Source organism: Sinocyclocheilus rhinocerous, unplaced genomic scaffold (genome assembly GCF_001515625.1).
Source record: "Sinocyclocheilus rhinocerous isolate Xijiao unplaced genomic scaffold, SAMN03320098_v1.1 scaffold1982, whole genome shotgun sequence".
Taxonomy (NCBI): Eukaryota; Metazoa; Chordata; class Actinopteri; order Cypriniformes; family Cyprinidae; genus Sinocyclocheilus; species Sinocyclocheilus rhinocerous.
The window spans coordinates 590,400-604,253 of record NW_015651555.1 but is presented as its reverse complement, the minus strand read 5'-3'; the positions used below and the strand labels follow the sequence as shown (position 1 = coordinate 604,253).

The following is a 13,854-nucleotide window of genomic DNA, read 5'->3' as shown; positions in this document are numbered from 1 at the left end:
TGAATGGAGGCGGGGTGGAGTTATGAGGTTTGACTGACAATTTGAGGATCCAATGGCATTACGAGGTTTAGTCACAAGCTCTTTTGAATGCTTTTCATTGGTTAAATATTTGTAAAACCCACAAACCGACATAATGACCAATAGCACTGATTTAAAATAATAACGAAATATAATAGAGATAAGGAAGTTTTTGATAATTTTCCATGGCACACCCGACAACAGTGGCTGGGAAACACTGTTTTAACATTAATTTATATTTAAGTCAGTGATTCCTCTGCCTACCACATGAGGGAGACCCCACACTTTGAAAATCAGTGTTCTAGTAGATTCTTACTAGTAGGTCTTGCTATATTTGAGCAACATGAGGATAACAGTTTTTTTCAGAATGGAGTAAAATGCAGGAGTTTTGAGAGGTGCTTTTAGAAGATAGACTGTTTACATGACGTCTTAATCTCAATAATCATTGGGAAGCAATGCATTTGGCAAAGATCATCTATTGTGTCTAATCATCTATTGCTGTAGCTGGGGTGCTTTTAAGGGTTTTAACTTTATTGAAAGAGTTTTATCGTGAGCTGTTCGTAATGTCAATGTATATTGTGCTTTAATCGTTTTGTTATAACATATCTCTATTGTATATGCATTTGAAGTTCTCATAAAATACTCTGACATTTCATAAGTTAAATGTTCTATCTTAAGACGGACACAGTTTTTGTTTTATCCAGCTTTACTTAGTGCAACTTATAACATCCAAATGAAAGATATAACACCAACATGTCATACAAAAATAAAAAAAAATGAATCACTGAGTTGGAAAAAGGATCACCCCCTCCTAAAAATGACTTGTAAACTCAATCAGGTGTAGCTGATCCCCTTCTCAATGGAACACAAAGCCATATGATTTTCAACTGTGATCCGCTGTGGTCATTTTGATTAACTCAGCATGAAAAGAGCTTTCCTGGAGCATTTCAGTCCTTGGTAGTGCAACTGAAGCAAACAATCAACTATGGGTGGCAAGGTACTGTCAAAAGATCTATGGGATAAAGTTGTGACAGGCACAAGTCAGGAGATGTAGACAAAAAAATTCAAAGGCTTTATCAATGCCTAGAAGCACAGTGAAGTCTATTATTAAGAAGTGAAATTGAATTATTTGGCCTCAACACCAAACAATATGTCTGCCGGAAATCCATTACAGCCCTAAAAATTACTTGTAAACTCAATCAGGTGTAGCTGATCACCTTCTCAATGGAACACAAAGCCATATGATTTTCAACTGTGATCCCAATACAGCTCACCATCTAAATAACAGCATTCCTACAGTAAAGCATGGAGGTGGTGATATCCTGTTATGGGGTGTTCCTCTGCAGCAGGTACTGGAGCACTTGTCGGGATTAAAGGAAAAATGGATGGGGCAAAATACCGTCAAATTCTTGAGGAAAATCTGCTGCCTTCTGCCAGAAAGTTGTCAATGGGAAGAAGGTTTACCTTCCAACATGACAATGACCCAAAGCACACAGCAAAACTGAGCAAGAGGAAAATGAGAAACAAGAGACCAAAAAATGCAGATGAGCTGAAGGCCACTGTCAAAGAAACCTGGGCTTCCATACCACCTCAGTAGTGCCACAAACTGATCACCTCCATGCTACGCCGAATTGAGGCAGTAATTAAAGCAGAAGGAGACCCTACCAAGTTATTGAGTACATGTACAGTAAATGAGCATACTTTCCAGAAGGCCAACAATTCATTAAAAATGTTTTTTTTTATTGGTCTTATGGAGTATTCTAATTTGTTGAGATAGTGAGTTGGTGGGTTTTTGTTAAATGTGAGCCAAAATCATCACAATTAAAAGAACCAAAGACTTAAACTACTTCAGTCTGTGTGCATTGAATTTATTTAATACACGAGTTTCACAATTTGAGTTGAATTACTGAAATAAATGAACTTTTCCACGACATTCTAATTTATTGAGATGCACCTGTATATAGTGTTTGTGTGGTGTACTATTTGCATGAGATTTTGCTGTTAAATTTCATTGATTGAAGCAGTAAGTGAATGACTTCACAGGCCTTTGTGTGTCTTTCTAAAGACTTTTTTCCAATTATTTGCAGATTGGGGAGAATCATTTTTTAATCAGACCTGTGATGAACAGTATTTCTTGCATCCATATCATTGTGTTATAAAGTCATTAAAACATATTATGCATGTCAGTAATATTATATAAGACTTTTAATGGTCACTTAATAAAGCCCATTGTGTAATACACCAGCACTATAGACCAAATTCTCCTCACCCAGGGTCCTAGCTGCTGAAAGGAACTGCAGCTGAAAAAACAAACAGCAGACCTGTGATACAGGATGCAGCATGATGCTTAATTTAGTTTGTGGAATGCAAATGTGCATAAATATCTAACCAGTCTGTTGTTTTATTTTATTTGGGTATTTTATTATTGTTATAATTTTTTTATGTTTGCTTTTGATTGGAATTTTCTTGCAGAGGGGAATCAGGTGCTGGAAAGACAGAAAACACCAAAAAAGTCATCCAGTACCTGGCTCACGTTGCATCCTCTCACAAAGGAAAGAAAGACCACAACATTCCAGTGAGTTCATTTCTCTCAGCCTTTCACTGAATCATTACTTTTGACCTTCTTGTTAAATTCCACCAATGATATAGGTGTGGAAGGATATGTGGGTATATTTTGGGAAACTGCCACACCTCAGTAGGTGGCAGTACTGAGCAGGATAGGGTGATGAGGCTTGCAGGTTAAAAACTAGTTAATTAGATGAATATGCAACATAACTAGGCCTACATATTTTCAATTAATTATTCGGGTTTTAAGAAACCCCTATAAAATTAGGCTTCTTCTGACTCTGATCAGGTGTTTCTTTAGGTGGTGTTTACATAAGATAACAGAATAGAAAAAAATTGAGAAGTCCTGAGTAACACTTAAAAAAAAAAAAAAAGAGTAGGATGCGATACAGTTTGCAAAGACATCGGTCTTGTCATCCATTGCTATAGCAGGGGTGCTTTTAGGTATCTTGACTTTCTTCAAGAGTGTTTTACAAATGGCTTGTTAGACAAATAGTCAGTTGTTAAAACTATTCTGTACTGCATTTACAGTTGAAGCTCTTTAATTCAAACTCTTTAATTTGTAATGTCTTACAAGTAATCTATTTTATTTTAGACACGTTAGTTACAATGACATCAGGGTGCTTTTACTGGAAGACTAATTTTAACCAAATTAACATACATCAGTGGATAACATGCATTTGTATGTCAGTGATAGTGTTGTGTGTAGATTCTAATGTACTGATAATGTTGTCTAGATGATCATCTAGTAATAACTGCTGGCTCTTAACCATGTGTAAGTATTACACGTGGGCCTACATTGAGAAAACATCTTAGTGGCTGTAGTGCTGGCCTGTAGTTTGCCATCTTTGTGCAGTTTTACCGATCTCTTAATGTATGATAACGGGTATTACCTTCAAAACTATATGAAAGCACGCTGAAGAGTTTTACATGCTGTAGTCTTTGGTCTTAATGTATTTGCATGGCCAAATATATACAACAAACCAAAGGCCCAGATCTGTCCCATGGTCTAAGACACTTGGAGAATGTGGCCCTGATTCCTTCTAACATATTACATTTGTTTATTATATACAAACAGCCAGAATCTCCTAAAGCAGTCAAACTCCAGGCAAGTTCCCTTTAAGCTTTTTATACCTGCTCTGCTTGTGCATGCAAAACTAACCTGCTATAAAAACACCAATGGAATATAGCCAATCCGAGGGGAAATTTTCAGCACTTTGAGATATTTTTGATACAAGTAAACACATTGCTTTAAGGGGTTTGGGTGGTTTACTTTAAATAGTTTGTACACATTTTGTCACATTTGCTAAATGGTTTTGAATGTATGCACTCTATCCTTCAGAATATGAAGGGTTATTTTCACCATGCTTAGTGCTGGATAAAACATATTAGAGATTAACCTAGTTAACTTGTCAGGATAGCTGGGGGCATAGTGATATATTTGCATGATGTGAAATCTGACATTTTAATGTCATTTTCATAGTTGTATGAAAGTTAAGAGCTGATCATGTACAACCTGACCTGATGTCTAAGATATGTTAAAAAACAACAACAAATGAAACAGTGTTTTTAGCACCACACATAACGGTCAGTTCTGTTATTTAGACCAGTAACATTCTAAATCAGCAAAAGCCTCACTCACAAACTGAGAGTGTGCCTTTCACATAAATTCACAACACATTTTGTTCTGCTTTTAAATCACCCCTTGCTTGTGTGTGTTTTGTCTGTCGTGTGTTTGTGTGTTTCCCTCTATGTGACATTAACACCTCTGTTTCCATGATAATGATTTGATTACAGAACGGAATCCTGTTTTATGTGAGTAGCTTGTAGTTCCTTGTTTTATTCCCCTGTTTTCTTTATATCTCACACCATTCTTTGGGCATAGGAAACTGTCATTTTTGTTCATTTTACTCTCTCATCTTTTATTTGTTTTTACTAACGACTTCTCAGTCTTCCGTATAACAACTGCTTGCTTAATTATTTCTTCTGTTCTCTGTGGATCCAATTTACTATACTTTTGCGGGTGATGTCAAGTAATTCACATGTCTGTAAAACTTTACACTGTGCTGTATTTAAAAATACTGCATGATGGTGCAGTGGTCGCAGTGTTGAATTCCCATTTCTTAAATCACATTTTACTCTGCTCGGTGCAGTTGGAAAGTTCTGGAATGTCCATTTACAAAGAGCTGCTCAAATTCCAGTAGTTCTTGGCATACCTTCTATAATGATGAAAGTACCTTTTTGACAATCTTTTCAGCCCTTCATTTGCTAGAACTTGTCATTGCTAATGCAATTTTGTCATACTACTTCAATGGTTATTTATCTCCTATTTAGATGAGAGCAAAACATGTTACTGCTTGTATAAAGTTTCATCACTAAGGCTTTTTAAAAATTCGTCATTATAACTTTAGTTTACTGACTTTTGTCTGTCTCTCAGATACACCCAGATATGTTTAAACAATTCAGCAACTATTCAACAGTTAAACATCTTAGTCTATTTATACGCTTTTTATAATATTACATTTCCATAAGCGTGAAAATTGTAAATCTTTAAACCACAAAATTCTCTGGACTTTATCCACTAATATTATGCCGTGTTGTGTTCCTGTCTCATGACAACAGTAAGAACAATGGGACACCTGTCTAAACTTCCTATCAGGTGGACGTGAACAACACTGAGGGTGGCTAGAGTATGTAAGGGGGTGGATGTCCCAGATTTGTTGCTCGGGGGGCTGTGATGCAGACTAACTCTGTGATGTGTGGCACAGTGGGGCTTTGGGCGTCTGTCGTTGCTAATTTGAGGAGTTTCCTCTCCAACCCCACAATGCCTGTATTTCAGGCAGTCAGTGAGAATTTGCACTAAAAGCCTCTCATGGCTTCCCAGGGTTTAATTAGGTTTGTAGGGTAGTGTATTTTTACTCCATCCAGATGATCTGCTTCTGGTTTGAGGGTCAAATGAAGAGAAATGGCTTTGCTATGGAAGCAAGCTGATCGCTGTTAGCCACACCATCTCAACAAAATACTGTGAAGAATGCTGTAAATAAATGGTATTTGTGATCAAGATGATATGGAACATTTAAAGGGATAGTTCACCCACAAATGAAAATTCTGTCATTAATTACTCACCCTTATGTCGTTCCAAACCCGTAAGACCTTCGTTCTTCTTCGGAACACAAATTAAGATATTTTTGATGAAACCCGAGAGCTTTCTGATCCTCTATAGACAGCAACGCAACTACCAAGTTTAAGGGCCAGAAAGGTAGTAAGGACATCGTTAAAATAGTCCATGTGACATCAGTGGTTCAACCTTAATTTTATGAAGCTATGAGAATACTTTTTGTGCACAAAGAAAGCAAAAAATAACCACTTTATTCAACAATTTCTTCTCTTCCGTGCCAGTCTTCGATGCGTGTTCACAACAGTACCATGGCGCATTCGTGTGCATTCCTCTGCTTGTAAATAAGGCGCAGCACATGTGTGTTCTATGTCAGAACGCCGGCTCCTGCATCAGCAGCACCACACGCATGCGTTGTGGTACTCTCATGAACACGCATCGAAGACTGAGACGGAAGAGAAAAAAATCTTTGAATAAAGTCGTTATTTTTGTTTTTTTTGCACACAAAAATTATTCTGGTAGCTTCATAAAATTAAGGTTGAACCACTGATGTCACATGGACCATTTTAACGATGTCCTTACTATGGCCCTTGAACGTGGTAGTTGTGTTGCTGTCAGAAAGCTCTCGGATTTCATCAAAAATATCTCAATTTGAAGATGAACAAAGGTCTTACAGGTTTAGAACGACATGAGGGTGAGTAATTAATGACAGAATTTTCAGTTTTGGGTGAACTATCTCTTTAAGTTTAGAGTTAGTCATCCCACTCCAACACTTATGTGAGTTAAAAAGGGGATGTTAAAAAAGACCTTACTAATGATTAGGGCTGGGGTTTGACACAAATTTCACGATTCGATTCTCATTCACAAGCTTTCGATTCGATTACCAATTCGATTCGATTCAATATCAATTAATTTGGATATATATATCAGGTACAGTACATGCCAAATTTTTTCAAGGGGAAAAAAAATCTCTCAACTAATGCTGTAAAATATACATGAGAGTCAGTTGGTACTACATTACTATAATACTGAAGGTTAAAATTGACTGATTTGTTAAAATTACACTTAATGAAGTTTTTAAAATAATAAAGTTACAATTACATATTTCTACTTCAATTCGTTTTTTTTTTTATATAAACAGTGGCTGTCATAAAAACTTGATGGATTTATTCAAACATAAATTAAACATTGAAGAACAGTCAAATTTATAATGAATATGTTATATATGGTGCTTATATTTAGCAAAATGCCCCTCTCTACAGTTTATTTTTCTATCTGACTAATGAGTTTATGGTCACCGAATATGTTTTTCTGAGGTAAATGTGACGTTACGTGACATTGTTTACAAGACATTATAGGCCTATTGACGTCTTTGCGCAGCTGAAACACTGATTGAGCGATTACATGAGACAGAATACGGATTGTAAAGTTGTACTCTTTCTTTTAACTTACCTTCGGATGTTTAGTCATGTTTATTGTTTATGTGCTGAAACTGGTATTAATGTGGAGGAGATGATCAGTTCACGTGCGCCTCGCGCTGCCGCGTCTGTTGAACTGAGGCGCTACAGCGATCACTCCACATTAAACAGTGCCAAAACGGCATTTATTGTTTGAATACTGCAATACAATGGACAGAATTTGAAATCTGAGACTGTTTTATTTTAAAAGTACCAAAGCACAATGCTTATTGCGATTTAATGGATGGGAAGTGCCCTTCAGTGTTCCGTCCTTTAACTGAAAACAGGCTAGACTAATCGATTCTTGGGATTTGAGAATCGATATCGTTCCGAAAAAATGAGAATCGATTAATATCGAGATATCGATATTTTTTACCCAGCCCTACTAATGATACAGACTAACCCAAGGTGATCTGCAGTATGCTGTTATAAGGTAATATGTTTGTAAAATACAAAAATGTTTGTCTTTGCTTTCGTTCTGTTTTATTGCTGTTAAGTAGAACATTTTCACTGGGTTTCTTTTCAAGATTTCACAAACATTATTTTATGGCTTTTTAGTTATACACACTACCTTTGAACTTTAAAGTTCATTTTGTATCTGTTCTTTTATAAAACTTCATTTAATCATATATTTTAATAATTGGTATTTCTAATCAGTGACTTTTGCATTACAGGGAGAGTTAGAGCGTCAACTCCTGCAGGCAAACCCTATTTTGGAATCCTTTGGGAATGCCAAGACAGTGAAAAATGACAACTCTTCACGCTTTGTAAGTCTAATCTGATACTTCCGCATCTGTTTTTTATACTGTAACATTATTCTAAAGGGTCTTTGTGACGAGAGGGGCGGGGCCGAGAGCCGTGGGAACGGAGCGAGGCCGGTGGAGTAAATGCTAATGCGTGACATCTGCACCACTCACCGGTCTCGAGTCCCACGGATAATGCACGACACCTGCACCACTCACCGGTCTCGAGTCCCACGGAGGAGCTCCGGAAGGATAAAAGGAGGAGTGACGACAGTGTTGGACGAGAGAGGACCAGGCCTGGACTTTATTTTGTGTTTTGGTTCTGTTTGTGCGTGACAGTCGTCCGTGAGGGGCTGACGCGCTATTTTGTGTTTATTTTATTATTAAAGTTTCGTTTGAATGTTCGCCGGTTCCCGCCTCCTTCTTCCCGTGACTACGAACTGTGTTACAATCACTTTTTACAATGCATATATGTGACCCTGGACCACAAAACCAGCCATAATTTAGATTTATATACTTTCTGAAAGCTGAATAAATAATCTTTCCATTGATGTATGGTTTGTTAGGATAGGACAACGCGCCACTGATGACGCTCCCTGATGCACACCTAACATTCAAATGCAAATGTTTATTTTAAATTCGACCAATATTCCTTCTTTATTCACAATCTCCTCATCACAGGCAGGCACAGCACTCATTTCAGCATGTGTTCGTGTTTGTGTGTGCTGTCTGCATCACTCATAGTACGTGCCTATATTGTGCGCTATATCGAACATTTTTTATATCGTTATCGAAGAAGGTGTACCGTCGATAAATATCGATACCGTTTTATCACCCAGGCCTACATATATTCACAGCACATTTTGTTCAGCTTTTAAATCACCCCTTGCTTGTGTGTGTTTTGTCTGTCGTGTGTTTGTGTGTTTCCCTCTATGTGACATTAACACCTCTGTTTCCATGATAATGATTTGATTACAGAACGGAATCCTGTTTTATGTGAGTAGCTTGTAGTCCCTTGTTTTTTCCCATTTTCTTATATCACGCTACTTCTTTGGGCATAGGAAACTGTCATTTTTGTTCATTTTACCCTCATCTTTTATTTATTTGTTTTTACTAACGACTTCTCATTCTGCCATATAACATCTACCTTCTTAATTATTCTTTTCTGTTCTCTGTGGATCCAATTTACTATACTTTTGGGGGTGATGTCAAGTAATTTACATGTCTGTAAAACGTAAAATTTAAAAAAAATACTGCATGATGGTGCAGTGGTCGCAGTGCTGAATTCCCATTTGTCAGATCACATGTTACGCTGCTCCATCCATGCAGTTGGAAAGTTCTGGAATGTCCATTTACAAAGAGCCCTGCTACAAAGAGCAGCTTGAATGCCAGTAGTTCTTGGCATACTTTCTATAATGATGAATACCTTTTTGACTTAATCTTATCAGACCTTCATTTGCTAAAAATTACCATTGCTAATGCAATTTTGTCATACCACTTCAATGGTTAATTTATCTCCTGTTTAGATGAGAGTGGAACCTGTTATTTTCTCATAAAGCTTCATCACTAATCCTTTTTAAAACTTCATTGCATTGTTCTGACTTTAGTTACTGGTTTTCTCAGATACACCCAGATATGTTTAAACAATTCAGCATCTGTTCAACAGTTAAACATCTTGCAGTCTATTTATAGGCTTTTTATAATATTACATTTCCATAAGCGTGAAAATTGTAAATCTTTAAACCACAAAATTCTCTGGACTTTATCCACTAATATTATGCCGTGTTGTGTTCCTGTCTCATGACAACAGTAAGAACAATGGGACACCTGTCTAAACTTCCTATCAGGTGGACGTGGGCAACACTGAGGGTGACTGGAGGATGTAAGGGGGTGGATGTCCCAGATTTGTTGCTGGGGGAGCTGTGATGCAGACTAACTCTGTGATGTGGCACAGTGGGGCTTTGGGCGTCTGTCGTTGCTAATTTGAGGAGTTTCCTCTCCAACCCCCCAAAGCCTGTATTTCAGGCAGTCAGTGAGAATTTGCACAAAAAGCCTCTCATGGCTACCCAGGCTTTAATTAGGTTTGTAGGGTAGTGTATTTTTACTCCATCCAGATGATCTGCTTCTGGTTTGAAGGTCAGATGAAGAGAAATGGCTTTGCTATGGAAGCAGACTGATCATTGTTAGCCACACCATCTCAACAAAATACTGTGAAGAATACAGTAAATAAATGGTATTTGTGATCAAGATGATATGGAACTTTTGAGTTTGGAGTCAGTCATCCCACTCCAAAACTTGTGTATTAAAAAGTGGATGTAAATAAAGACCTTACTGATTATACAAACTAACCCAAGGTGATCTGCAGTATACTGTTTTAAGGTAATATATGCTCAAATGTTTGTAAAATTGGAAATGTTTCTCTTTGCTTTCACTCTGTTTACTGGTGAATAAATGGAACATTTTCACTGGGTTTCTTTTCAAGATTTCACAAACATTATTTTATGGCTTTTTAGTTATACACACTACCTTTGAACTTTAAAGTTCATTTTGTATCTGTTCTTTTATAAAACTTCATTTAATCATATATTTTAATAATTGGTATTTCTAATCAGTGACTTTTGCATTACAGGGAGAGTTAGAGCGTCAACTCCTGCAGGCAAACCCTATTTTGGAATCCTTTGGGAATGCCAAGACAGTGAAAAATGACAACTCTTCACGCTTTGTAAGTCTAATCTGATACTTCCGCATCTGTTTTTTATACTGTAACATTATTCTAAAGGGTCTTTGTGACGAGAGGGGCGGGGCCGAGAGCCGTGGGAACGGACCGAGACCGGTGGAGTAATTGATAATGAGCGACACCTGCACCACTCAACGGTCTCGAGTCCCACGGAGGAGCTCCGGAAGGATAAAAGGAGGAGTGACGACAGTGTTGGACGAGAGAGGACCAGGCCTGGACTTTATTTTGTGTTTTGGTTCTGTTTGTGCGTGACAGTCGTCCGTGAGGGGCTGACGCGCTATTTTGTGTTTATTTTATTATTAAAGTTTCGTTTGAATGTTCGCCGGTTCCCGCCTCCTTCTTCCCGAACTACGAACTTTGTTACATTGGTGCCGAAACCCGGGAGGAAGGAGGGACACGCTGCCAGAGAGCCCTCGCCACTGTGTTGATTCCATGGTGTCATCGAGCATGGCGGAGCAGTCTGCCCCATGGACGCTCGAGGCGGTGGGCTGGAGTGAGTTGCCGGGTTGGGCCGTCCGCCAAGGGGCATCCAGTGCCGCCGCCAGGCATCGCGGAAGAGGTTACCCAGCTGGTGGAGGGCCGAGCGGCAGTGTGTCTGGGAATCGGAACAAGATTTTTTTTTCCCCCCTCTCTCCCCTCTCTCGTCTCTCTCTTACATTATCCCAAATGTTTCGAAGAATGTTTAAATTAGAGAGAAATAAGCAATTTTAACTAGTGACACGGACCGTGTCCATAGTGTCATTGTGTCGCCTGCCAATGACGTCATAACCCCTCGATTTCCGGTTTTGTTTTGTAGAAAACATTGAAACACCAAAGACGCTTTAATATGTTGTGCGTTTTATTAGACCGGTGACGACCGCACAGAGTAGCATAATAACAGAGCTTTCAAATGTATCTAGTATGAGAAAACAGCGCTGCTTTTTTCCCCCCCACATACGCACGACCGGAAGGAGCGGAAGCGGTCGACTGTGGCATAATAAAAGCTCCGCTGCTTTCAAGCCGCGTGTCACGCTCGTTCAGCGGCCTCGTTTTGCTTCGACGGCGTTCAGCCTCACCCTGCTTCATTCTACTACGTTAATAAATCATTAGCTCATCCATGAACATGATTTCTGCCCGAGTCCCGTCGGATTGCATCGGCTGTGGGGATAAAAACGACAACTCCCATGATTCCACACTCAGTCACAGCGTCATCAAGCTAGGCCTTTGTCTATTTGTTTATTTTGAATACGTGTGCCACGCTCATTCAGCGGCCTCGTTTCGCTTCGACAACTTTCAGCCTCACCCTGCTTCATTCTACTACGTTAATAAATCATTAGCTCATCTATGAACATGATTTCTGCCCGAGTCCCGTCGGATTGCATCGGCTGTGGGGATGAAGACAACAACTCCCATGATTCCACACTCAGTCACTGCATCATCAAATTACACCTTTGCCTCTGTTTATTTTGAATACGCGCACTCTAGCGGCAAAAATTACATATTGTGCCTTTAAATACACACATCCTGTGAGAGCTCTGATTTAATGCACAAATAAATGCACAGCCGTTTACATTTGCACTCTGCAAGGAAAATATATAAGAACAAGCTGTTGCATCTTTAATAACTTTTGTAGTTTATTTTGCGGTGTTCATGTAAGCCATATGATGGGTTGTGTCAGGAAGCCCATAAAGACCAATAACACTCACGGTGTGGATAAATTGTGTGTCGAAGACTCAAGGTCTGTAGAAAAGAATTTATGCCAAGCAGAGCCTCTTACAAAGCAAAAACAAACACTTTTGACCTATGAAAGTTTATCTCACTTACTGTACATAATCTCAGAGTTTGGTAGCGGCAGTACTGGTCCGTAGTATAGAGTCCGTGTGATCGCGAGTCTCGAAAGTGAAAGTAAAATGAGAGCGCACATTCGAAAACGGTTTCAATGCCCTGCATATTAAGGCTCCCTGATGCCCCCAATTTATATACAGTATAATTACCCAATGATATAATTGTGAGATGAAAGTATTGAAATATTTTTTTATCCTCCCATCTCGTAGGCTATTTATTCCCTTTAGGGGTTCTGTAGTACACTTAATTTCCTTTCTGAACACGGAATTGGGATGCGGTGGATTGCGGGGGGGGGGTGATCACGATGCAGGCTCAACATCGTGATGTCTGTCATCGTCTATCGGCCCAACCCTACTTTTAAGCATACAATTAAATCAACAGCCACAGAGGAATTTGTTTCTTCCTTTAGGTGATTATTTTGACGCCATTTGCTGCAAATAAGCGTGTTTGTTAGCCTTTTACGCATGCTTTAAGTACAGATTCCTTTTAAGTAGAGCTGTTTAAACAGGTGCTGCACATGATGCATGCATAAGCCCTTCTGTTAAAACGACAGAGAGACAACCATATGTTCAAATGGATTCTTAAAAATGTTGATTGGGCCTATATCTAAAGATAGTTGCAACGGCATGGTTTATAAAGCATGACCAGTATATAAGCACATCATAGAAAAAAATACACATCTTAATTATGTGTTTTTCCACAGGGCAAGTTCATCCGCATCAACTTTGATGTAACCGGTTACATTGTGGGGGCCAACATCGAAACCTGTATCCTGATCTGATAATCATTTCATTACATTTAAGCAATGCTGCAAACAGCTGTAAGATCAAATGAAATGGGTGAATTTCTGTGTGTGTCTTTATTTTTTCAGCAGAAGTAAATGTATGCAAATTGACCTTTTATGGACTTTTAGAATAGTGAAACTACTTTAAACGGTTACTATCGCTGCAGTTAAAAAACAGTTATTTATTGTATAATTAGTATGCCACAGAGAGACAACATCATAAGCTGGTTTTGATGTAAGTGTCAGAATTTTTTAATTTTATTTTACAAATAAAAATCAAATCAAACAAATTATAATGTTTGTAAATTAGTTTTATGATGTTTAAATGTCACATTTAAGTGCCACAAAAAGCTGTACAGCTGTGATTTGATGTAAACTGAAAAATGAGCTGTAAAATGGACTTTGCTTGCCCTTAACTCAGTTACAAGATCTTCTTGAAAAGTCCAGGGCCATTCGCCAAGCCAAAGATGAACGCACCTTCCATGTCTTCTACCAGCTGTTGGCTGGTGCTGGAGAACATCTAAGATGTGAGTATTTCTATTTACATGCTTATAAGCTTTTTAGTCAGAGTTTTTAGCAATGAGATTGGGAGCTGCACAATAGCCATGTTT

General features: G+C 38.4%; 1 protein-coding gene across 1 annotated transcript in view; it reads left to right on the top strand.

The window, feature by feature from the left end:
- The window catches only part of myh10 (myosin, heavy chain 10, non-muscle), a 77,435-nt gene that overhangs the window by 37,658 nt on the left and 25,923 nt on the right, over positions 1-13,854 (top strand). Inside the window, exons 5-9 of the mRNA XM_016518545.1 lie at positions 2,491-2,593; positions 3,662-3,691; positions 7,830-7,922; positions 13,163-13,226; positions 13,672-13,770. Coding sequence (XP_016374031.1) covers positions 2,491-2,593; positions 3,662-3,691; positions 7,830-7,922; positions 13,163-13,226; positions 13,672-13,770 — 389 coding nt within the window. The remainder of the gene's footprint in view (positions 1-2,490; positions 2,594-3,661; positions 3,692-7,829; positions 7,923-13,162; positions 13,227-13,671; positions 13,771-13,854) is intronic.